Below are 26,199 nucleotides of genomic sequence, written 5' to 3'. Positions count from 1 at the left end.
CGCACATGTATTTATTTCATCAGTGTGCACTCATTTCTCTCACCTGTGATGTAAACTACAGCAAACGTAATTGAGCATACAAAAGTTTGAACTGTACCTCACACAGAAACTTCAGTACACAGTTATAACTGTTTTTCTTGGATGAACACATCTGCCCCATTATGGAGAATAACTTTCATGGTAAGTGATATGATTTCTCTGTGCTTAATATGTTGGTATTATGTTTTGTGAAGTTGTAATTATTAAAGGAAGGAAAATGAAGTATTGAAGGAGGGCATGTAGAGGGTTGGTGGGACAGAGGAGGAGATAGCTGCAAGAAGATGATTAGCAATGAATAAAAACATGAGTACACATGAGTTTCTTTTTAACCTGTGGCTAGACAAACATTGTGCTGATATTAATTATTAATTTCTAGTTTTAGGTCATTTGAAACATGAAATATGCACTGTGTTAATAAAAAGCTCACCCTAAGCACTGTATTCTTCTGTTTGACATTGCCACCCAATTAAACATGCAGTTTGTCCCATTAGTGCCTTTTGTCACCCAGTGTCCAGGTTTCAGTTCATTTCAAGGGTACCTGTGGCTCAGGTGTGGGTCAGCAACGAATCAGAGGGTCAAAAAACAGAGCAATTACCAATAAGTGATTTTAGATATTTTCCAAAAAGTTATTTTAAATTTTAAACTATTATAAATGACTTATTGGCCTATAATTCCCCCCCCCCCCCCCCCCCCCAAAAAAAAAAAAAAAGTCAAAGATGTCTCTCATGAATGATGTCATGGCATTTTGACTCAGAAAGAACATTCCTGTCACTAAAAGGCTAAAATAAGCTGCAGTCAGTTTTTGGCAGAGTTACTGTTATATAGCTTTTATTTATCCGGATGCAAAGTCTCATTGACATTAAAAATGTCATTTTCAAGATCACAATTCTATAAAGATAGTTCTTGTGGCCAAAAAGGTCTGGATTCATTATAATGTAGACACAATAACGCAGATTCATGAAGACACTTGCAAAATAGGTAATTTCTTTATTTTATATATAAAGGTACTGAAACCTTCGTTACCCTTTTGCATCCATCGCAGTGGTGTTAATGTTAGAGAAAATGGTGCTTATGGACATATAAAAGCACTTTATGAATGTGTGTGACTGGGTGAATAAAGGCTCGCAGTAAGAAAGCCTTTTGAGTGTTTAACCTGAGTAGATAGGCGCTATTTAAGCACCAGTCCATTTATCATTTACAGTCTTGAAGTTTAATGCTCCATACTATTTAACCAACTGATGGAAATAAAAGCTCATTATTAAAATGTTAGACTAAAAAACAAAAAAAGTATTAAAAGAAATATTCAGAAAAATATATGAACGTGAACAGGCTGTGAATATATAGTATAAAATACCATTAGAGACGCTTTATTTATGTATGTAAGAATACTAATACTACAAGGTCGGGGGGGGGGGGGGGGTGTCTGGTTCGGAAGGGTACGTAAAAAAAAGAAAAGAAGGGGGTACGTCTTTACGTCACACGCCGCGTTGGCTCGCAACAAGTGGTGAAAAGTTTTCAGACCCCCCCTCCCCTGTATGTTTTTGTTGGGGGAAAAGTTGTTGGGAGTTAGGTCGTGTGAATGTAGCTTCCCCGTATTTTTTTTCCCTCGCCTCTCGGTAACAGTGGGAATGCGAGTTTTTACTCCAGGGAAGTCGAGCTTCGAGCAGGGTTTTTCCTCCCTACGTCCTCCGGCTCGGACCGAAAATCTCGGTGGCCCTCATCGTTTCACCTCTGCCGTCTCGTTAGCCACCTAAGCTAGCTCCGCCGCCAGCTAACTGCCCCACAAAGTTATCGCTACCTCGTCTCACGGTGTGTGTATTTCTTTCGGAAACTTCCAGGTCGGCAGGAAAAGAAGAAGAAAAAAGAAACCGCAAACGTAGAGATGGCGGAAACCAAAATAATTTATCATATCGACGAGGAGGAGACGCCGTATTTGGTGAAGATTCCCATCGCTGCCGAAAATATCACTTTGCTGGATTTTAAACAGGTCCTGAACAAGCCAAACTACAAGTTCTTCTTCAAGTCTATGGACCAAGACTTCGGGTGAGCTCCAGTGATTTCTTTCCTTCCCCTCTCTCTGTCTCTAGTAGAAGGAGAGCTGTGAGCTTTGCATGCAAAATAAGGAGATCCATCATGCAAACGTGAATGTAGGCACAGAAATTTTGGAAAGCAGCCCCCCTTTTGTTGTGCTTGGATTTTCTGATCGGAGGAGTGACTTCCCAGAGCTAACGTGCGTACATAGTTGTGGGAGAAAATGCTGTTTGTATCTCTAAAACCACTCTATCCCATCTTGTGAGCAGTTGTGGTATATTTGTCGCTGGGGGTAACTTATGGTTCGAGGGAGGGTGAACATGCATGAAGCCAGCCTGTCTGGACCCCAGTCCCCCAAGCCCGGCCTTAATCAGAAAGTTGTAATGAGTGGTGATGAATATTCAAATACCAGAGGTAGCTGTGTCGGCTGGGACTTTTCTCAGAAAACATCATCATTACAATGGGAGGCATTCCCTGCCCCTGCTGCTTTTCTTTGCCCTAATCCTCATGCCTCCCTCCCTCCTTCAGTCCATCATCTGCTGAAATCCTCGCCTTTTCTTTCTTTCGGGTTTTGTCTCCCCTCTTTAACACTATGGCCTCCCAGCCATCCGTTCATTCCCCCAATTCCACACACACACAGACACACACAAAACCTAAACTTCCTTAGAAAGAGCCGTCTCCTCGCCTCTATCAATTCAATCTTGCTGTGTGTTTTCGCGCAGAGGAATGCATGTTTGTGGTTTATTCACACAGCGAGAGACCCTTAGGGTTTCTGTTAAATACATTGTAGTCTTGGATGAAGATTTGGTCTGGGCTATTTGCCTCTTTTACTCCGTTTGGATGGCACCAGGGAGCCTGTGCCAAGCCAGCCCTAATATCAACCCGGAGATGAGGTGGATTTTTTGGCTTTTCACTGGGCTTTGACAAAGCTGGTGGGCCACTATTAGCTGTCAACAGAAGCAACATCAATATCAGATCTGTTTAAAAATACTGTACATCTGGTCTAACCAGTGCCTGTAACCCCCCCCCCCCCCCCCCCCCCCCCCAAAAAAAAATAAAAATAAATAAATAAAGATTGGAAGTTGCAGTTTACCTAATGTAGTCGAGCTGTTTACATCATAGCGTTGAGCCTGGACAGTATATAAAAGATGGATAGTTTTGGGATGGATGGGCATGATTTTCAATTCTGAAAAGTGAAGCTAATGTGGAAGTACCTTGTAATAAACAGTAGGGGGCGACTCTTCTGGTTGTGAAAATAAGTCTGCTTGCATAGAAGTGAACAAAGTGATGTCACTCCAGAATTAGAGTGTTTAGTGGGAACGTTGTAAAAGTGAGGAAAAACAGGATTTGTTTTGCTTTTGATTAAGGTAGAGCCAGTGGTGTAGCACTAGTAATGCAGTATAGTGTTTGTTTTTCTGCACTTAAAAACAACGCTGCAGCACATTCGTGGCTGGAGCCTGGCCTGTGCTCTGCGTATGGCTTATTCAGTGAATCACAAATGCACAGAAGTTGTAGTTTTTATACTCTTTACCATTACCAGTACCATTTTGGATAGTAACCTCGGGGTTTATGGGACTGCTTCGTTTTTCTAAGTAGGAAATTCAAGTTGAGGGGTACGTTCCAGTTAAACATTCCAGCTGAGAACTCGGATATCTGGACTTTCATACAAATCTCTAACACAGCATTATGGTGGGGCTTTCTTGTGTTTGGCAACCTGCTGTTGTATGAGTGAGCTCAGATTTAAAAGTCTGAATTCTGCTTCTGCAGCAAATCTAGTAATGTAGAGCCCAAGCAAGTGCCAAACACTGTCGTCTGCATTTATACCCGTAGGAGCTGCACAGACGACGATGTGTACTTACATTTCTAGGGAGATGTGTGGCAGGTTATGGCATAGGTTTTTAGACTAGTATGAACACAATGATGGCCATGTTTGGCCTACGTATTTGAAACCCATATTTAGGATTTGGGATCCATCACCTAAGCATACCATACTATAGCATCTTTCTTTTTTTTTTATAAAACAGTTTAAAAGAACTAAAACGAACACAAAGTGGTGTACATTGGAACTAAATGATAAAAATACACAAGATTGAACTAAAAATCAATTAAATACGTCAAATAAATACAAGAAAAAGAGACTTCACCATTAAGGTGATGCTTTCAAATATCTTCCATATATATATATACTAATATAATCACTTACTGTTTATTACATGTAACATGAAGAAAACATGTTACTTGATACTCTGCTCACTGACTGTTTATTTTCTATTGAATTTCCTTTCAAAAGCACCACAAACTGACGCTACCAACATGAAGTTTGAAACTTTAACAAAAAGGAAACTTTCCAGACTTTTTGGAGGTCTGTTGTATTAGTTTTAGTCTAATGTCCCAAAGAGTGCGTGTGTGTGTGTGTGTGTGTGCAGCTGTCATGTGCACAGTAAGATAATTGGCGAGCTTTTCAATCAGCGTGTCGGTTTATTATGTTACCTTTACTAGACTTTGTAAGTTAACTGTCAGATTAAGAGCTTGTCCCTGTGTAACTGGGTAACACATGATTATGTTTAGACCCCGTGTGCTTGTGTGTGAGTACTAAATGTTAAACGTCTCAAACAAGCCACCCTCTGGAAACTCTCAAAGACTGTATGGCCTGTCTTTAAGTTAAATTGCACTGTCTGGCATCATGCTCTCTCATTTGAATATCTCCAACTGAGTTCAGATGAAAAATTTCAAACATAGCTCTGAGTCAGCTGTCCAATCAAAGCAGGGACTTTTTCTCCCCCTCTCTTCCCCCTGCTCTCTCTTAACCAGGAGAGGAGTGTGTAATAGTGTGTGTTTTCATTTGTCCTGGGTTGAGGCCAGCTGTCGAGGAGATCTGTGTGTGTGGCAGAGCAGGCCAGGGCTGGTGCTAGGAACCTGGACCTGGACAGGGGCCATTTGCTGGGTGTCTATGGGGAGAAGAAAGGGAGAGAAGGAACAGGGTGGTGTTCACTTAGAGTCACTGGATATTCTGCTGTATACATGTGCGCTGAGAAGGGATCAGGGAGCTGTTTGAGTAAGATTAATTGTTAGAACAGCAATGCCGTGTTGAGAGTGAGGAATTTAAGGGTAGCAAGGGACTTGAAGAATGGTAGTCGGCAGGGAAAAGTTTAAGTTAATCCAACAGGACTCTGCATATTTCAGAGTTGTTTATGCATTGTATTCGAGGCATTTCAGTATGTGAGTGAAATGACTTTCGACTGTGGTCTCTTGTTTGTTTGGGGGACAGAGGAATGACGACAATCTTACTCTCTGCAGACAATTTGTGCATCTGTCCATCTGCCGTCTAGGTGCAGATTTGTGCTGAAAAAGCGTAATGGATAGGAAGAAAAAATATTGTTAGCTACATCAGTAGCCACATAGACAGGGCTCTCAAAACCTGCAGCAGATCCTCAATAGTGCCCACTACAATCCGGCTGTATGCTAGCATGCACCCACAAAACCAGCTCTCAACAGCTGCTTACAAAAGCCCAGTGGAACCTGACCAAGTCTCACACACTTAAGAGGAGGTACGCTGGCATGTGAAGCTGGAAAAAGGAGACTTTTGGAGACGCTTGAACAGCCAAGTGTCCTCTATGTAGCACTTACGCCCAGCTCGGTCTCTTGGAACTACTGTAGCTGAAGCCAAATGTTTGCCTCTCTGTAAACATGGAAGTCTTAGATGGAGGAGGGGAAAACTGCCAGACGGATGTGTTGTCTTTAAAGAATTTAGACCATGTTGGCTATTAATGTTAAGTAGCTGCTGTTATCTGTAATGGCTTTGCATGCAGATTTAGTTGACCGGGTTGTGTAATTCACAAGTAGGCTCAATGTGTTTTAGCTCATTGTGGTAAAAGAAGAAATTCCACAGTGTCTGTGAAGCAGTTTTGTGATGTTTGTTGTTAGTGTGCTGATTCATGGCTCCATGACTTGGGTGGTATTTTGGAAATAAGATTAGAAGCAGGATCCCAGTGATAAGCTTGTACTTATACTGGTGTGGAGTTTACTTTTAATGGGGGCTAACTGAAGCTAAATTAGTTAAATGTTGCTTTAATATTCATTTAAACCTCTTACAATACTGCTACATTACATTTAGATCAACTTGATATACATTCAAGGAATCTGAGGGCAGGAAGGAGACTGACTGTTTTGGCTCTCCTTTGTGTACAACTAAGATATTAGCAAAATGACACCACGCCAACACTGTGGAAGTCGCATTCGCACTTTAAGAATAAGTGCAATTTTGTTAATACAATAGTCCGAAAGAACAAGAAAGGTGATGGATTTGTGCCAGAGGAAGTAACAGAGGCTCATCAGCTTTACTGTAAAGATCATCCTCCCCTAATAGCCTATTCAGTAAGGAGCCAGTATAATTCAGTTCAGGTTTAGTTATATAGTCCCAGTTCACAACAGCAGTCGCTCAAAGATACTTGCAGGGTTATTGCAGGATTAAGATGGTACATTGTTACAGAGAGAACCCCAACAATTAGATAAGCCCTGGTGTGTGACTACAAATGCTAAAAAAGCCAGTCCTAGGCAAGGTTTCCTCTACCTCTGCTGACTGAATCCAAAACATTTTTAATACAATTTCTGTGCCCTTGTTTCGTTTCATTTCATTTCAGAGATATTTTTGAGACTCTCGACTGGGTCACACTAGTTTCTTTCTTCTGCTGTCGTCACACTTCAGGGGTGTTTTTTGCCAGCCCCTAGTTTGGTAGTGTTGGTGAGATACTTGGATGTGTTATACAATCAATTCCCTATTATAATCAAAAACATGCAAATTATTTTATCCTTAAACCAAGTTTTTCTTATATAAAGGAATTTTTTGTACCTCCCAGAGAGGTTCTGTTCAACCATGAGTTGAACCCCTTCTTATCTCTATTGCCTTTACTCTTCATAGCAAGTAATCTGACTGGCCTATGTAGCCACCCACCAAAAACACAAAACAAAAGCCTTTAAACTCATTATCCTTTTTGTTTCATTAGAAAATGTTCCTCAGGTTTGGCCGAATGCGATCCTCCTCCCAGCCGTCCAGTTTTTCAGTGAAATCAGTTTTAATATGAGTGTGATCGACTGCAGCTGCATTGATGTGGCTGTAAGCTGATGATTTACCCAGATGGGTTTTGAGTTAACCCTGGCACTTTGATTTGGTGCAGCTGTGTTGTTGTCACGGGCTCATATATTTCATGTAATGTGTCGGTAATGTAAACTGTTTAATTCCCCTCCGCACTTTCACTTTTTCCATCTATGACTTAATGTCGTTTTCAGCCCTCTTTTCTCCACTGCAGTGTACCATACAGATCACACTTATCATGATGTCAGAAAACCAGAACCGTTCAAACCTACTGAACCTCCCTGTGTGTCTCTGTTCTTCAGGGTGGTGAAGGAAGAGATTTCAGACGACAGTGCCAAGTTGCCATGTTTCAACGGCAGAGTGGTGTCATGGGTAAGAGATGATAAACTTGCTGTTTATTTTCTTTTTAAAGCAGGAGTGGAAGCTATACACATTTCCCTGCTAACCTTTCTTTTTCCATCATTTCCTCTTGAGGCTTGTCTGAAAATGTCAAGACTTAACTTTAATCTCAAGAATAAGCCTACATCATGTTTAGCCAGAGGGTGTTTGCAAAAACCACCTCTTCTTTTTCCTGTGTCTTCCTTCAGACCTCCCTCAGACCAACAGTCTTGTCTAACCAGCAGCAGTAAAATGAAGTAATTAGATTTCAGATTTTTAGCCATTAACTTTGCACAATTATATGTCATCAGAGAGTTTGCACATCTGGTCCTGGCTTGCTCTTTGGTGAAACGTTTGGAAACTTGGAACAGGAAAAAAACTGAACCAGAGTAACTGTCCACCCAGGTAAAACAGGAGGGAGCAGATTCAGCAGAAGTATGGGGAAAATTGTTCTTGGAGCTTTATCAACAGTCTGAGTCACTGGTAGTTTTGCTAGACTGTTACTCTCAGACTTCAATAAATCTTTTGTCACTTGAGAATTTTCTTACACTGAGCGCCTTGAACCGACTGTTTCTTTGCATGACATTTCCCTTTTAAACATTTAAAAGAGATTTGTCAAATGAAAGCGTGCACATTTTAACCTGGAGACAGACATGATGTCCATGTTTGCAGTAAGGCTGATGCACTTTTTCCATTTTTCTGAGAGAGGGTCCCTACAAATATTTTCCATATCATAGTTATGCTTCCATTCAGCTTGAGAGGGGTCCTTTTTGTACCATTTGTTTTACCCCGTTATGTGTTTTAACACCGAGGGCAGTAGAGATAAAGCTCTTATCTGCTTTATATTCATAGGTGTTTTTGTGTTGTTTCCTCTGCTATTTGTGTAAATTGAAAGTTTACAAAATTTCCATCCATCCACCTTCTGCCTCTTATCTGGGTCCAGGTTGTGGGACAGTAGTCTAAGCTGAAATGTCTAGACTTCCCTGTCTCCCTGACGTTTATTCTAGCTCTTTCAAGGGGGACAACGCAGGCAGTTTCAGGCCTGGGTCTAATCCGGGGCCTGCTCCCACTAACACATGCCCAAAACACTTCACCAAGAAGCATCCAGGAGGCATCCTAGTCAGATGCCTGAACAATCTCAACTGGGTCCTTTTTGTGTGGAGCATTAGCAGCTGCAGTTTGAGCGCCTCCTTAACTACCAACTCCACAGTCTATCTTTAAGGCTGGGCCAAGCCACCCTTTGGAGGAAGCTCACTTCCTTCTCCTTGTATCTGCCATCTCGTAGTTTCAGTGGATACCCACAGCTTAGGGCCGTAGGTCAGAGTAGGAACGTAGATCGACTGGTAGAGCAGCGGCTTTGCTTTCAAGCTAACTCTTACTTCACCACAACAGACTGATATAGCATCACTGCTGACACCACACCAGTATACCAGTCTCATGCTCCACTCACACCTCAGTGACCCTTTAAATTACCCCACTTGGGGCATCCCACCCCTTTCCAGCTGAGAACTGTGACCTCAGACTTGGAGGTCCTTATTGTCAAAGCACAAACTAAATGCCTATTATTAAATTTACGCATTTACATCAATGTCAGCAAAAACTCAATACTATAAACAAGATGCTATATTAAACTGGCTCTCATTAAAAAGATAGTTCATTATTTTCTTTGCCAGGTAATTGTCAAATCTGGCCGGGGTGGCTGCAAGTCCTTATAAAGCTTTTATCTTAAATACGTATTTGCTAATAAACAACCTTAAAAGTTTTAAATGGTCTTAAATTCATTTTAAATGTGTCTTAAATTTTTTTTTAGTCAACTCGCAGCTAAAATGTTGACCAGCAACATTAAAATTTTCACTCTGTCTACACATTGATATCCTACAATGTGACTGCATTGTCAAGCTGAGCTATTTTGGAACAACTGGACCCCCGATTTAGAAGGCGATATTAGCAGGAAAGCATGCATCACAGTTGTTTACATGCAGCAATGCATGACTTGGCCATGTGCAAACACATAGAATAGTATTAGGCGAGAAAGTCAGGTTGAAATTCTGTAGCCGCACGGAATTTAACATATGCAAACATTTAAATGAGCATATCGAGATAGAAAAGGCGTTTTTAAGTTTGCCAAACAAATTCACAAAGGAAGCAAATGTTTCTCTGATTGTGTTAACTGATACTCGAGCCGAGCTGCACGCAGCGTGGCTTGTTAGCAGTTATAGCACAGCGAGTTGCCAGGTACAGCTTTCATACTTTCCATTTCTCTTGTAGAAGACCCAGTTGTTGTACTCCACCCTGCGGGTTGCATTTAAAAGGAGACAAAACACTGAGACTTGGCCCAGATAAGAAGGACAGGGGCTGGAGCATCTGTTAAGTGCATAAGAACTCAAAGAGAGGGAGAACAAAGCTCAGACACCAGAGGGACTGATATGCGATCTGCACAGAGAGATGGATGAAGGGATCCCAGAAGATGAGTGTTTCACAGTTACGTAGCCATTAATGGAGAGCAAAAAGCAGGGAGTGACTGGATAAAGTGGGCGAACGTCTCTGTGCACATGCTTGTGGACATTTGGTTGAGTTATTTTGACAGGAAATACAAAGCATGTTTATATGAAGTCACTGAATGCACCAAACTTCCCAAACTCTGGAGCTCATATGAAGTTTATAATAAGAAACGTTATGTGTGGGCTCTGCAGTGATGTAAGAAGGCCTGGACTCCGCTCTCTGTGTTTCTATGGTCCATGTAATTGGAAGCTATATGCCATTCATCCTAATTGTTGATGTGTGATACCTCTCTCTCCCCTTGTATGTGTGTGTGTGGACACTTTTGTTGTATAATGAAGAGAGACAGGTTAAGTGTAGGATAGCGTTTCAGTTTGCCCTTGAGACCTTCGTCTGAAAAGAGTACAGTGTTTGTATGTGAAAGTAATTGACATAGTACCCGTTTTTCCTCCCTCTGCCCTCCACCTCCTTCCTTCTCGTCCTTTCATTCCTCTTCTTTTTTTTCACCCTCTCGTCTCTCTGCCCTCTCTTACTTTGTGCCAGTTTCTCACCACTCCACATACTTGCCTACTTTTTTCCTAATACTTTCCATCCTGCTTCCCTCGACCTTTACCTCAGATTCTTTCCTCTCTTTATTATTTTTTTGTGTTGTCTCTAAATCTTTTATTTTGCTTCCTTTTATATATCAGTTGGTATCTTCAGACACTCCAGCAGCAGAGCCTCCAGTGGCAGTGGTCCCCCCTGTGGAAACAACTGCCCAGCCTTTGCCCCCTCCGCCACCCCTTCCTCCCCCACCTGCAGAGAGGACCGGGGGCATCGGGGACTCCAGACCACCATCTTTCCAGTAAGCAACACACACACACACACACACACACACACACACACACACACACACACACACACGTGAATCATGAATCATTTACTGTGTATTTAAAGTGAGGGAAATGATTATTTGATCCCCTGCTGAAGTTTGCAAGCTTGCTCACTTATCAGGAAATGAACAGTTTCAAATTTTAAGGTAGTTTAAGGTAACATCAGCGAACAATCCTGAAAAAAACACTGCATAAAAGTTTTAAACTGATTTGCATGTCACTGTCATGAAATTAGTATTTGATCAACAAGTAAAACTTAGTACTTGGTGGAGAAACTCTTGTTAGCAAGCACAGCTGTAAGATGTTTCTTGTAGTTGGTCACCAGGTTTGCACAAATCTTTAAATCCTTTCTTAGCTGCCCCATGGCAGCTCAAAACTTCAGCTTCCTCCACAGAGTTTGTATAAGTCTGAGGTTTGAAGACTGGCTAGGCCACTTCATGATTTCCTGCTTCATCTGTAGCTGCTCCTTTGTTGCCTTGGTGATTTTTTTGGTCATGCTAGAACATCCATCCATGACCCGTTTTCGGCGTTCTGGCTGAGAGAAGGAGGTTCTCGTCCGTGATTGTATATTACATGTCTTGTTCATTGACATCCTCGATGCAGTGAAGTCATCCTGTCCCCTTAGCAGAAAAACAGCCCCAATAATGGTTCCAACTCCTGAACTGCAGGGATGTGCTCAGCATTTTCCTCCTTTCAAACACAGTTGGTTGAGATGATGTCAAAGAGCTAGATTTGAATTTTACAGTGTTTATTTATCGGATAAAATAAGTTAAATGTCACTGTTATTATTGTCCGGCTGGAAACAGCGGAGGTGTCCAAATTCAGAGGCTGGGTCCACCTGAGGACCCGGCCTTCGTGGTCTAAGTGGGTCGGGTAGACCGGAAATGAGCGACCGTGAAATTGGACGGTCTAGCCTTCAGAACTACGTCACGAGCTCTCTCGGTGGAGTGAAACTCTGCCGTCTGCTCCTTGCTATCTAAAATATAACCGGACGCTGGCGTACATTTTCGACCATCTCACACTTCAGTTTAATCAGTTTTCTGTCTGACGTTTATTCAGCTGTGTGAAAACCGCCGGAGGAACCCTCCCGAGAGATTAATAAAGTTTTGTTTAATCTAATCTAATAATTTTAATCTCAGCCAAACCGATTTACTCACGAACAAATAAAACACTGAAAAAGCCAAACAATAACATGTTTAAGTTATTTAAGTGACTTATATATCATGTTTATCCTGAGTAGTGAAAGACCGCGGGGGTTTATAAACGATGTGCCGGGAGTTTGCTGTTCTCGTCAGCTCAAGTTTACACAGCTACATTCTCGCCTGAAAATATGTTGAAAGTTTATTTTGTGACCCAGAAAGAATAATTAGAGTAGTATTAAAACTAAGTAACTGCAGTAGTAGTAGCCATTGTTGGAAACTGGAATTGCCTGGGCCTATCTGGGGTATGGTTTTTAAATTTTGTTGTCCGGGTGGAAAATCGGGAGATTTTCGGCAGGGGCACTGAAATTCTGAAAGACATGCAGTTTGTGGGGATAGGTTAATTGGATAATCCAAATTGCCACTAGGTGTGAATGTGCGAGTGAATGTGAGTGTGAATGGTTGTCTGTCCTTGTGTGTTAGCCCTGCGACAGACTGGCGACCTGTCCAGGGAGTACTCCGCCTCTCGCCCTATGACAGCTGGGATTGGCTCCAGCACCCCCCGCGACCCTGAAAAGGATAAGCGGTAGCGAATGGATGGATGGATGGCACTGAAATTCGGGATTCTCACAGAAAAATCAGGAAGGGTGGCATGTATGGATGTTGTGTGCGCTGCAGGATTTCATTGCATTGTGCTCAAGTGTGTTACCAGTGTTGTTCTTAGCGACTGTGATCCCAACTGTCTTCAGGTCATTAACAAGCTGATCTCATGTAGTTTTGGGATGATCCACCACTTTTCACCCATTGTACTTGAAGACTTGCAACACACACCTGTGCTCCTCCTATAGTTTTAATTAGAAACTGTATATTTACCTGAATATCTCACACTCTCAGAGTATCAGGTTTACGCACGAATATGTGAGCTCATTTGAAACTGATCTTAGCTGGGACCGCCCTTGTTATTGACACAAGGAAAAGCTTTCAATCCCTGAGTAGACAGATCTGATTGAAGTGTTCCCTCACACAGTTTGAGTATGTTTTTGCCATATTCAAGAACTTCCAGTGTGCTTTGAAATGTTGTGAAATGTGGTCTAGTTGGTTTGGATAGTTGGGGTTACTGCAGAAAACTGTAACATCACATTAAGTTGATATGACAAATGTGTCAACAAACAGTTTCCTAGTGATTATTCTTGTTTAACACTGTTTTGGAAAGATCTGCTAATCGCAGTGAACCAACTGGTTTCTCACTTTGTTTGCTGTCAGTTCCTGGGCAGGTATTCAACGCTGGGTTTACCAGAACCTGCATTGAGACAGAGGCTACCAAAAACATTAGTTTTGAGCTGAAAAAGCAAAACGAAGAAGTGAATGAAGCTTAAAAACTGTCAAGCTAATACAAGTCTTTAGAGCAAGAATGAGATCTCATCTTACATATAGTCATTTCATTTTTTAAGACAAACAAACAAAAACATCCATGCGCGCGCACACACGTGTGTGATTAGGACAGCTTTTAAAAAAGCAAAAAACCAGTATAAATTTCAAAATAACTATTTATTATTTATTTGTATTATATTATGTCATATTGTACAGCTTGTACATACATGTACGAAGAAGGTTAAAGTGGGACTTCACAGGTGGGCAAGCTGTAAGATCAGGTGTAGCAAAAATGTGTATCAGTGTGGGCCAAAAAATCAGAAGTGGTTGCACACTGTTTTGTATTGGGATATCCAGTAGATCTTTGCATTATTGTACATAAATCATAGGTCAGCTGTGATGAACTGCTACTCTGATATTCACTGCTCTTTGTGGATCGAGCCAATTGAACTCAACAGGATATAAACAGATGATTCAATAGCTGTAGGGATGATTTCTAACACCTGGGCAGTATAAAGCTAATCAAAAAGGTAGAATTCAGTGAGTGAATCTAATCAGCGTCACCAGCTTAGATATACATCGATGTTTGCTGCCTTTCATGTAATCTAATATTGATATTGATATGACCAATCCAACATTACTGAAAACTATAGTTATAACCATAGTCCATCCTTTATCTTTATAAAAAACCAAGTATATCTGCACACTGCTTTTTCACAAGTCATTAGTAAGGAAGTAAAGAAGAAAAAGTAAATTAGTTATTTGTTTCCATAATATGTTTGGAGCTAGACCGACACCTTACTGCTCATACGTGACAATCTTCAAATGAAAGGGTCTCTGGTACCAAAGAAAAGGTTCAGTTTAACCAGCTGTTTTTATGACTGGGTGGTGTCCGGGGTACTGGATGCTGATGTATTATCAGTGTAGATATAACACCAAGCTATGAGAAACTGATTTTGGGGGAAAGTTCTTTGTTTTTTTTGTATGTTAAAAAACAATCAACCAGCCATTTAATTGTGGGTCTCATGAATCCAGTGTTAGTTGTGCTTTTAAGTTTTTATAGTGTGGACAGTGGGTCTGAATCTTAAAAGCAAACTAATTATCATTCAGTCTGATTGTGGTTGTGTTGATGTACACACAGCTTACAAAAATGAAGAAATCCATGTGAGTGGTAGAAAAAATGAAAAGCTTACTGTGTGATGTCAATAAAATTACAGTAGCTCTAATGCACAGTGACCATGCCGTGCTTTGTGTCTTCATGTGTCTTAAACTTTTTGATCATTGTAGGAAAATGTGCTAATATTGGACCAGCAAAGAGATTGTGCTGTTCTATAGCCTTCACTGCAATAAGAGACAATGTAATACATAGCAGATGTCATGTCCAAGGCCTGATTAAAGTGACACGTACCTGACCGACAACTTTAATGTAAGCAACATTAAGCACATAATGCTAAAAGTATGTATTAAAATGTTGGTTTGGTGTTTAAAAGGGAACAGTTGTACGTGTGTTCAGCTCTATATTTGTATTCTTAGACTCACAGAGTAGTCTGACAGCATCTAAGGAGCCTATACTGGGCCTTGGTCCTTCTCAGGACACTTATTTGGACAATTACCAAGTTGTTTTTAAATAGCGTGATATAAATATGTAAATGTTCTGTAAATGTGACAGAAAATAAGGAAAAGAGTGAGTAGTTCTGTTTAACTGAAGAATAGTCTAGAGTTTGACTAAAGAAATGGACTGATATCAGCTGATTCTAGTTTATTACTGATAAGGATGTCTCTTGGGAGATAATAGCAAAATGTCTGCAAAGATGGCAATGAGATCATTTAGAAAAAAGGCCTCTTTTGAAGTTTGTCCAGCAGAAACACTGACAGGCTTTTCTTTTGACTGTTCAAATGTCCTCCTGAAAATATTACAGTTCTCTAAATAGCAAATTGGCACTTATTTTCTTTATTTATTTGTATGATAATTAATAAATAATATAAATACTTGTATTATGTGTCAGATTCAGTTAAGCCCATTTTCATTCAGAGGAAGCTGTTAGAAATTAGGACGAAAAAATAAAGCATAGATATTCGTATACAGCAGCAGGCAATACTGCTTTAAAAGAACAGGTAAATTAAGGAAGGGCATGTACTTTCTAGCCTACTATAATTGCAAAAATGCATAACATAAAAAACGTATGTAGTTAGAAATGCCTTTTATGTTGTAAACACTGATTAGTGCAAATCCAGTGTTGAAATCCAGTCGTGCTCTAATTCCATCTGTAATTGTGCTTGTTTTTACAGTCCCAATGCAACAGGCAGCGTGGAGACTTTGGACGACCAGACTGAAACGGAGTCTGTAGTTTCTTTCAGGAGAGAGAGGCCTCGGCACAGAGAGAGCATGGAACAACACGGTGAGACACTCGTGCACACGAAAACAATCCTTTTAATACTGCCTCCTATCAAGATTTGGCACGTCTATATCTCCCAGACACTCAATACAAGTTGATATAATCAGAGAGTTGCTGAGGAGTGAGGAATGTTTGGGATCTATAGGGAAACCCTGACTTGCACAAACATGAAAAATCATGTTGATTATTTTCCTGTTGTCTTTGGGGACTCTCGTGCGGCATCTCAGGCCCTCGTATGAACGGCCAGAGTCGTCTGGAGCGCCACCTGGCAGGATACGAGAGCTCTAGCACGGTGATGAGCAGCGAGTTAGAAACGACCAGCTTCTGCGACTCTGAGGACGATGACACGATGAGCAGGTGAGAAAGCGATAAATGTCGTATGTATCCAGTAGGTGATGGAACAGGCTAATGCGAGAGAAGCTGTCCCTTAAATTTGTGTTGACCTCCTTAAGAACCAAGCCTGTTAAAGGTTTATGAGATATTTCTCTCTCTTGACCTTTCACCTTTTGTTGAACAGGTTCAGCAGTGCCACAGAGCAGAGCACAGCTTCGAGGCTTCTTAAGCGACATCGTCGACGGAGGAAACAGCGTCCCCCACGTCTGGAGAGGGTGTGTGCGCACGATTTACTTTGTGCAAACAGATTAAATATTTTGGTCACGTCAGTGTCTGTAGTGTAATGTTGTCATTTCCTGCTCCAGGCCTCCTCCTTCAGCAGTGTTACAGATTCCACGATGTCTCTGAACATCATCACCGTCACTCTAAACATGGGTCTGTACTCTCCTCATGCACCTCATGAACCTTTAAACTTATATCTCAGATTCATTTTTCTTACCTAATGTTCACCTCGTCTTAACATTATTGTGATTTCTCAACCGTACAGAAAAGTACAACTTCCTGGGTATCAGCATAGTGGGTCAGAGCAACGAAAGGGGGGATGGAGGCATCTACATTGGCTCCATCATGAAGGGAGGAGCTGTGGCTGCTGATGGACGCATTGAACCTGGTGACATGCTGCTGCAGGTGAGGAGGAATGATGGCTTTTTCCTATATAAATGACGATGTCTTGATTTATTTAGTTTTTTAAATTACTGCTCGGACAGCTGGTTTATCCAGGAAATACCAGTGTGGTTGTTTGGTTTTGAGATCTGCTGGGTCTCATTTCAGGAGCTTTTCTAGTGGGTGATCCAGTCCAGATCAGTGCTTGTTCACTTCAGTTGTAATTCATTCCTTGTCTACATGAACACATCTGTTTCTCTCTAAACCTAAACAAAGGAAGTATTTATGCGTATGAATGCAACTGGTTTTTATTTTATTTTTTTGTTCCGATCAAGAAGCTAGAACTGGGAAATTACTGACATTTTTCTGTTGAAAAGACTTTGATTAATCAGCTACCAAAACAGTTGGTTGTTATTCTTCATCATCAGCATCAATAAATAATTCATCTCCACTTATGAGTCTAAATAAACCTTTTTCTTATGCCTCATTATCCCCTCTCCTCCTAGGTGAATGACATCAATTTTGAAAATATGAGTAACGACGATGCAGTGCGGGTCCTGAGGGAGATTGTACACAAGCCAGGGTATGTTGTTTTTTTTTTTTCCATCTGACTTTTTAGATGATATCAAATGTTTTCAGGTTTTGTCTTGTCAACAGGTAGTAAGCTTTTGTTGTTATCAGGGATGGGTGGTATAGTCTCAAAATTATATCATGATATTTAGAGAAGCTATAATGATATTTCTGAGAATATAGGAAAAGTTTACTGAACAGCATTTTATTGATGCTTGCAGTTTTATTAAGGCAGCAGCATTTAGAAGTGTAAGTAAATAAAGGGGATTTTCCTTCTTGTCCTTCTGTGATGTTATATCTTGGGTTGGGCTTTAATCCAGCTTCTTAAAGTCCTGTTTCAGTAACTTTGATCCATCATTTGCTCTTCTTGTCTTATGATGTGTAGCTAGTGAGCGCTCCAGTGACGCTGTGTGGAGATTTGTTTAAATCGCACGTCGCTGCTAGTATCTCCTTCTTCGTAGCCTTGTGTTTTTTCCTCAAGTGGTGAAAGGTGTTCGTTCTCTCCACCTTCAGTTTTCTTGCATATTTTGCAAAGTACTGTGCTTTGGGAGGTTGTAGAAGTATCTGTCTTTTTTTGTTTTGTTTTATTAATAAATGATCATTGGAGGCTGACACACAGCTCTCACTCTCAGACATGCCCTGCCTTGTCTTGTTGCCATGTGACGTTTTTGTATCGGGTAAATCTTCACCCCAGTATTAGCGTGGACGATGTGATCTGACCGTAGTCGTGATGTTTGCGTACTCTTTTCCAGGCCCATCATCCTCACAGTGGCAAAGTGCTGGGACCCGTCTCCTCAGGGCTACTTCACTCTGCCTCGCAGTACGTACAGCTCTGCCTGAGACACAACACACGGATCCATGTTTGTGTCAGTAACTGTTTCCTAATTGTTTTCCTCACCCTGCAGATGAGCCGGTCCGACCCATTGACCCTGCAGCATGGGTCAGTCACTCCGTGGCCATGACCGGGGCTTACCCTCCCTACCCAGGCAGTTCCTCCCTCAGCACCATCACGTCCTCGTCCTCCGTCACCGAGACTGAACGTAAGCGTCTTTGCGTTCACCCTACTCTATATTTGCTCCTTTATAATATCCCCTTTAGTAATATCAGCCTTTTCATGGCTGTGTATTATTTTCATAAAACTGTCCTTCGTGTCTAGTTGTCTAGTTTCATATCCAGACTCGTGATATTCAGTCTGAATTCAGTTCATTATTCTAAAGTATCTCTTTCCCCTTCTTCAGTCTGTGTCCGTCTTTGTCTCCCACCGACACTGGCACAGGAGTCGTCTTTCACATCTGTCTTTCTGCTTTTGTCGCGGCTGTTGTGTGATAAATGACGTCTGCTGCTTTCCTGCTTTTGATCTCTTTGAAGTTCCACTCCTTGCTTTCTTGTTTTTGGCCCCGTTCTGTTTTCATCTGTCATGCTTTCTTGCATGTTTTTCCCTCCTGAGGTTTTTCCTTAACCATTCTTCATCCTTCTCCAGGTTTTGATGACTTTAACTTATCACTGCACTCTGACATGGCATCTGTCGCCAAAGCCATGGCCTCACCAGAGTCGGGTCTGGAAGTCCGGGACCGCATGTGGCTTAAAATCACCATTCCCAACGCTTTCCTAGGTAAGACAAAAAGTGGAAACGAGGCAAGAGAGACTACACTCGTTCCATGAACTTTTTGCGGCTCACAGGACTTTACAGGGCAGGCATTATGTTCACAGAATTAAAACCGTGTGACTTGTGGGAGGAAAAACCCCTCAAGTACAAACGTGAATGCCTGTTTTGAATGAAAACATGTGTTAAATTGGAATCGCATGCAGCTGAATCACAAGGGATAATTACTACGTGTTTGTCTACTTTGTGCTTTTTGAAATGAAAATTTGGTGTTATATTCAGTCTCTGATTTTATTACTTCCCCCCCTAACTTCTTAATGCACTCTAACACAGCAGCTTACAGGCACACCTCAGGCGTCAGGCAGGTTTTTTTTTCAGTCAGAGGTGTTCATTTCACCTGGCTAGTTTTTGAGCTTGTCGTTTTCCTGCTAAATTCCTCTTAAAGATATTTGATTTATAAATAATCCGCTGGTTAGATTTCCACTCGGCTACTTTAGATGTAAGCCAGAAGTAAGCCCGGCGGTGTTGATGTTTCAGTTTCTCCACATAAATACATGACTCAGTGGTCTGCATCCAGCACTGGGAACCCTTCACTTTAAAACAAACTCTCAAACAGAATGCAAGCAGTGAGGTTACAGACATGGGGAAGTTAAATATAAGGAAGTGTATTAGGAATAAAATGTGTAACCACACCCAGCCAGCTGTGTGGTGTGGTACATTTGATGGCGGTGTTGCTTTTGTTGCTCTTCACTGCAGCTGTTATGGTGCTGCATTTAAAGTTCAATGTTTTTTCTCAAACTCAATCTGCTGTTTCTCAAACTGTCTACAGGCATAACATCAGATATGAAAACATCTGTTGTTTTCATATTGATGTGGCCTCCAGAGGGAGACAAACAACATTAATGAGTTAGTGTCTTTATCTAGTTCAATCAGTGTGGTAACTACGGCTTAACACATAACCTGAATTCTAAAATCCTCCGCACATATTGACAAGTTGAACTGAAAAATTCAAATTTGTATTTACCTATTGATTATTTTACACATCAAGTAATCTATCAAGTCAATCGATTAATGGAGTAATAAGATAAGAAACGTTTTTGTCTTATTATGGATCAACTGCTCCTTCTTGTTTAATTACTGTTTAATAACGGCGCCGCCTCTTTGCTCCTCGCGGTGTGTAAACAGACTCCGGCTCCACATTAAAGTGTGCCAGCATCATCATCCCTGCAGCAGTGACCTAATGTTAAACTTTTTATTCACACTCTGCACCTAAATATGTTTCTATTGCGAGTCTGTTTTTAGTCACAAATGTGGGTGAAATGCTCCCGTTTACATGACTCGATAAATCGTCGCACTGAACCATTAATCTCAGGTCCCCCTTTTTTTGTAACAACGTTGGGTTTTACTGTTATATTTACCGGCCTGCGGCGCTCTTTTTCAAATTTTTCCTTCTGTGTTTACTGGTGATTTGAACAAAATTCCATCATGGGTGCAAATTTTAGTGACTGTTAAGCCACATGACGAACGTGACGCTTAAAACAAAAGCATTCACAGGGGATGAACATGAAACATGAACTGGGATTTATGATTATTTAAAAAACATATGTTAATAACTGAGGTATGCTCGTGCAAAGTTTTGCACGAGAGGGAAAAAGGTCCATGCAGATATATGTATGGTATGTTCATTATAATAAGAAGTTCTTTAATTATCATTTTCATTTAGTACGTTTTCTGGTTGTAGTAGGGGCTCTCACTGGGATTATGTTTAGAAAAAGAGTCATGTGTGAAACAAATCTTTTTATGTGAGCACGCACTGAGCCTAGTGTGTGTTTTTGTTTTGCTAGTTTGTTTTTAAAAGATCAGTCAAAACTCTTTATTTCATGATTGAATTTTATTACGAAAACCTGGCATCTATGGGACAAAATGTTTCTTAATGATGATTAGAATGATTTCTCTGCACCCCTCATCAGGTTCAGACGTAGTTGAGTGGTTGTTTCACCACATCGAGGGATTTCAGGACCGCCGTGAAGCCAGGAAGTACGCCAGCAACCTGCTGAAGGCCGGCTTCATTCGTCACACGGTCAATAAGATCACATTCTCTGAACAGTGCTACTATGTATTCGGAGACTTGAGCGACTGTGAGAACTGTGAGTGGCTGCAAAACCCTGACATCAAACACTGAGCAACACATCCGACTGCTGAGTTTTATCCTTAATCACATTTTGCACATGGGCACTGGTGGACGCACCGGTTGTAGAAGGGGTTAGACATTTGACGTCATAGTTATCAAAGGATTCTTTAATGTCCTGCCATCGCTAAAGTGAAATCTCAGGAAAGAAGACCAATCATTGTCCACCAGCTGCACCATATCAACGGTTCAGATGTAGTCATCTTTTTTTCGGGTTTGGTGCAAGAAAAGATCTTTTCACGTCAGATGTTGATATTTGAAGCCATTCATCATGCAAACCTAAAAATTATTCTCTGTTAGCTGTAAATCTTGAAGGAACATTTTTGCACCATTATTCACCCTCTCCCTCGTGTCTCCCACACAGATATGGCCAATCTGTCTCTGAATGACAACGACGGTTCCAGCGGCGCCTCGGACCAGGACACCCTGGCCCCCTTGCCGCTCCCTGGGGCTTCCCCGTGGCCCATGATGCACACCTTCCCCTATCAGCCATACCCAACACATCCCTTCTCCAGCCAGCCGCCTCCGTACCACGAGCTTACCAGTTACAGCTACGCCCCGGGCAGCACTGGCAGCCAGCACAGCGAAGGTAAGCGGAGAGAAATGTTCTTTTATCCAGTATTTATTTTTAGAGTGAGATGCTGTAGGTGAGGCCGCTGTGAGCAAACTCTTCCTGTTTGAAGGGCCACTCCAAAATATTACTCAAGAAGTTTAGCTTTTCATGACAGAGCTACATAGTGTGCTCTGACATTGTGTATAATATATCCTGTGGCTCTTGATGACTGTACACAGGGCTATTAATCATGGATATAATATTAGAAAATACAATAAAACAGGACATATGAGCCTATTGCTCAATTTCTAACATTTCAGGATTTTCCTTGGCTCAGATGGGTCATTTGAAGATGACAGCACATCCCTGATCCATGTCCACTAACTGCAATAAGTCTGCATTATATTATTTTCTGCCCATTTAATGAATAAAAATGTCTGAAGCTGAGTAAATGATGGGCTTTTAATAAAACATTTTACTGCTTTTGGCCTAAACCTCCTTTGTGTGAGCCAAAAGTGCCTTCATGCATGAGAACACTGCATTTCCACAAATTAAAGTACACTACCTCTTAGACTGGGATTCTGCCTCCTCCTGGTCTCAGACGACACATTTTATCTTTCACGTGTAAGATGAATGTGTTCACCACTACACCAGAGACTCAGGAGAGCGTCTGTAGCATCTGTGATTCAAAATTCGGCTATTAAAAAGTGAAAAATCAAAATGAGCAGCAATTCCTGTTGTGCAAAGGAGAGAGGATAGTTGCATATGTAGAGTTAAAGGTTGAAGACATCTGCACACAGGAGTTTGCAACCAGCCATTGCCAAAGACTAGAATGCTTCAGCCCACTCAATCGTTAATCTTCACTTTAATCAAATACAAAAGAAAATGATGCATTTTCTTGAAATCTTTGTTTAAAAGCATAAACAGCACAGTCTGGTGGCTGTACCCAGTCATATGCAAAGTGTTAGGGCCAATGGTTCCATCGCCTGCTGCTAGGACACAACTTCAATGCAAGAGTAGTAAATTTAGATCACAGTAATAAGTAATATCATAAATGAACCACCTCCTATGAACACTTTTAATTCAGTTTTTCTATAAATAAAACTGTAGACAAAGGCAGCTTAAGTTTGCTAATGTGTCTTCGTCCCATGTGTGTCCTGAGGTGCATCTTTACTGTTCTGTCTGAGCCATCACACAATCCATGCAACTAAGTTGGTCTAACCCACCTCCACCGGGGGGCAGCAGTCAGCTGTGTGGAAAATGCTAAGAAATTACACAAGAAAGACTTCACAGAAAAGTGTAAATAATTTTAGTAAAACTGGTAAATCAGCTAAGCAGTGTCATCAGAGCTCAGATTTGTTTGACTTGTTATCAAACAGTATTTTCTCTCCCGTGTTGCTGCAGGGAGCCGGAGCAGCGGCTCGACGAGAAGTGAGGGTGAGCGGCGTCGCAGCAGTAAAGGCCCTGGTAGCACTGTGGGCGGAGGGGAGAAATCCCCGTCCGGCGGTGGTGGAGAAGGTGGCGGGGCCGACTCGCGCTCCGGCAGCGGCAGCGAGTCTGAGTACTCGACGCGCAGCAGTCTGAGGCGCGGCCACGGTTCAGCCGCCCCCAGCGAGCACAGCCACGCCTCCTCCCAACGCTCGCATCATCACCGCATACCCCAACCGCCCCACATGTCCCCCTACCCGCCGGGAATCCTGCCGTACAACCCCATGATGGTGATGATGGTACCCCAGCATCCACACCCGGCCATGGCAACCGCCCACGGCCTTCAGCACACGCAGCCGATGGCGGCAGCTCCCATGCACCCCGCGTTACCTCCACCTCCTTCCTCCACTCCTGGAGGACCGCCTGGTGCTCCGCCCACTCGTGACCTGGGTTCCGTACCCCCAGAGCTCACTGCGTCACGGCAGTCGTTCCACCTGGCCATGGGAAACCCCAGCGAGTTCTTCGTGGACGTCATGTAGTTTTTTTTCTCTTCCTTGTGTTTGGTGTCCGTTCATGTGAAGTTAGTGTTCCCACTTGTGTGGACGAGGATCTGATGGTAGCTTATTGAACTCGTGTGTGCCTGTTGGAGTCGGGGCGCTTGACACTAAATTTGGTCGAACAGGGTTTTAAAGTAAGAACGACGATAGGACAAATCTCAATTGATCTATGTAGAAAGTTTAGCTTCTCTTCTTCAAATCCACTACAGAGCGCAGCCTGTTTTTATTTTTCAGGCCTTAACCCAGGAGGTTATTGTTTCCCTCCTACAGAAAACTGTACAATATTTAGCATTTGATCATTACACTCCTTCAAACACTCACTTAATATTTTATCATGGGAAGACCCTTCCAGTTCAGCCACTTGCCCTTGAGCTGCCCATCCAGAAACAACTGAGACCACAGTTTGGCACTAGAGGGCGCCAGGCACTCAGGCCAGATTCATTGGCTGCACAGGAGCAAATCAAGTGCCTTTCCATTATTATTTACGTTTTCACACTCCAGGTACAGCAAGCATCTTTTGTTTCAGCATTGTTTGACAGTGAGCCCCTCTGTATATATCTATTACTCCTGTGTATATGCAACTCTACAGACCAGCAAACTGTAATGTGAAAAGAAAGAAAGGTCCAAAAATGTCAGAAGAACTTGTTTTTAGTAATCACTGTCTAGGCCTAGTCATGAGATAACTCTTGTTGTGAGGAATGCGGGGTGGGGGTGTTTTTTTTTTGTTTTTTTTTTGTGTCAGGCTGTAGAGGCTCGATGGTACTCGTGGCACTAGACGTCCACAGCGGTACTTTTACCTACATGCAGTGTATATCCTCAGTAACTGTGATCCAAATGCCCCAGCTCTCCATGCTTATTTTTATGTTACTGACTCGCATTATTCACCCGTTCCTTTTTCTATGTGTGACTATATAAATCATGTGTAACCCAACTAACTATTAAGGTGCTAAATGAAGAGTCAACATTTCAGAAAGCTGACATTTATAGTGTCACATTGCTTGATTTCATATTGCCACCTTTGCTTGTGTATTTGAGAATAAATTTGATACATACTTATGGTTCAGAGTTGTTTATTTTAACTAGACACGTGAAGATTTGAATGAAGCTTGTGACCGTGAACTTTATCACATTGACAGACTGCAGTACAGATGCTGCAAAAACTCTAAGGTATGTGGGATTTGAATTTAGCTTAGCATCATGTTTTTAATAGATGTGATAATAGAAACAGAAATTATCATACGAGAGAACCGGTGTTGATACGGGAAAGCTTTATGGTAGAAGTCTTTAGAATTTATTTTAATAATACAGTTAGATCCAAATCAACTAACAGAAAGCAATCAAGTAGCACATTTTAGCAACAAATCAAATACAATTGTGCATTAACACATGTTAGCTGGTTACTACACGTTGACCACACACTTTTCTAGAATAATGTTCAGACCGATTTGTACTTGTGTGTGTGTGTGGGCTGGAATTACACACAAACTGCTATAACCATTTGTAAATCTTACTTTACGCTGATGGATCACATCGTACACGTTTGCCCATGCATACCGGACAGCAGGGGGCGTTCATGCGATGTTCCAACACTGTCGAAAAGTAGTAGAAGAAGAACGTCTGTTGATTGTAAAAAAAAATACAGCCGCAGGGGGGGCGTTTTAAAAACGCACTACACTACGCATGTCAGTAATGGTATGCCCCCCGTCCCCAAGAGCACCTCCGTTTCCCTCCCGGACGCTCCGCCCACGTCAAATTTTCTCCTAGTTTGAGGCAGGCTCTGCCTCTTACGTCCACAGGAGACCGCTGTTGTGCACGGTCAGTGTTGCCAACTTTTTTTTTTTCTGAAAAGCGACCAGTGACAAATCTGGCGACTTTTCCTGGTGTTATTGGAGACTTATGACGACTTTTTGACGTGAAAGCACGTATCGCTCTTACAGCAGCGGGTGCTGCCGTGGGCACCTCGCCGTTTAAAATAAATCAATGCACTAAAACACATCATTGCAAACTTAGAAATCGGATGTCCTTGGAGAGCCTTAACTCCATCTTGTACATCTCATATATAGACTGAAGCTGTCTGGTGGGGCTTCCTATGAACACCAGCTGCTTGATAAGGTTTTGCAGCTGCACATCAGCTGCATGCTAACTTCCATTAAGTCAAATGCTACAGATACTGATCCTGCCATAAAAGCTCTCAACCAAAACGAGGATGACCCACTCCTTCTGTGAGCCAGCACGGCCTGTGCGTGTGGAGGGGTGTCTGAAAAAACAAACAAACAAAAAACAATTAGCCTGCATTAGAACCAGACTAGTTCCCATCATTTTTCACATTGCCACTGTTTCTTCTAGTGTGTCTCTTTTTTTGTCCATTTCGATTGTTAATGTAGTTTGTTACAAACGTTATGGTTACATATGTTTTTCTGTTACTTTTTGTGGACCACAAGGTTTGCAACTACTTAAACACACACACACACACACACACACACACAC

General features: G+C 41.8%; 1 protein-coding gene across 1 annotated transcript; it reads left to right on the top strand.

Annotated features, from left to right (window-relative positions):
* Positions 1-1,537: 1,537 nt before the first annotated feature.
* dvl2 (dishevelled segment polarity protein 2) lies at positions 1,538-24,768 on the top strand. The gene is made up of 15 exons (XM_080905225.1): positions 1,538-2,082; positions 7,465-7,534; positions 10,729-10,883; positions 15,711-15,820; positions 16,045-16,174; positions 16,335-16,425; positions 16,516-16,585; positions 16,698-16,837; positions 17,320-17,396; positions 18,136-18,203; positions 18,289-18,423; positions 18,864-18,995; positions 20,957-21,133; positions 21,539-21,763; positions 23,132-24,768. The coding sequence occupies exons 1-15, from the start codon at positions 1,922-1,924 to the stop codon at positions 23,692-23,694; spliced, it is 2,304 nt and encodes a 767-aa protein (XP_080761351.1). The 5' UTR covers positions 1,538-1,921; the 3' UTR covers positions 23,695-24,768.
* The last annotated feature ends 1,431 nt before the right edge of the window (positions 24,769-26,199 follow it).

The sequence above is a fragment of the Rhamphochromis sp. 'chilingali' genome (genome assembly GCF_963969265.1).
Source record: "Rhamphochromis sp. 'chilingali' genome assembly, chromosome: 1".
NCBI classification, from domain to species: domain Eukaryota; kingdom Metazoa; phylum Chordata; class Actinopteri; order Cichliformes; family Cichlidae; genus Rhamphochromis; species Rhamphochromis sp. 'chilingali'.
Note: the sequence above shows the minus strand (reverse complement) of the source record. Positions and strands in the feature narration are given on the sequence as shown.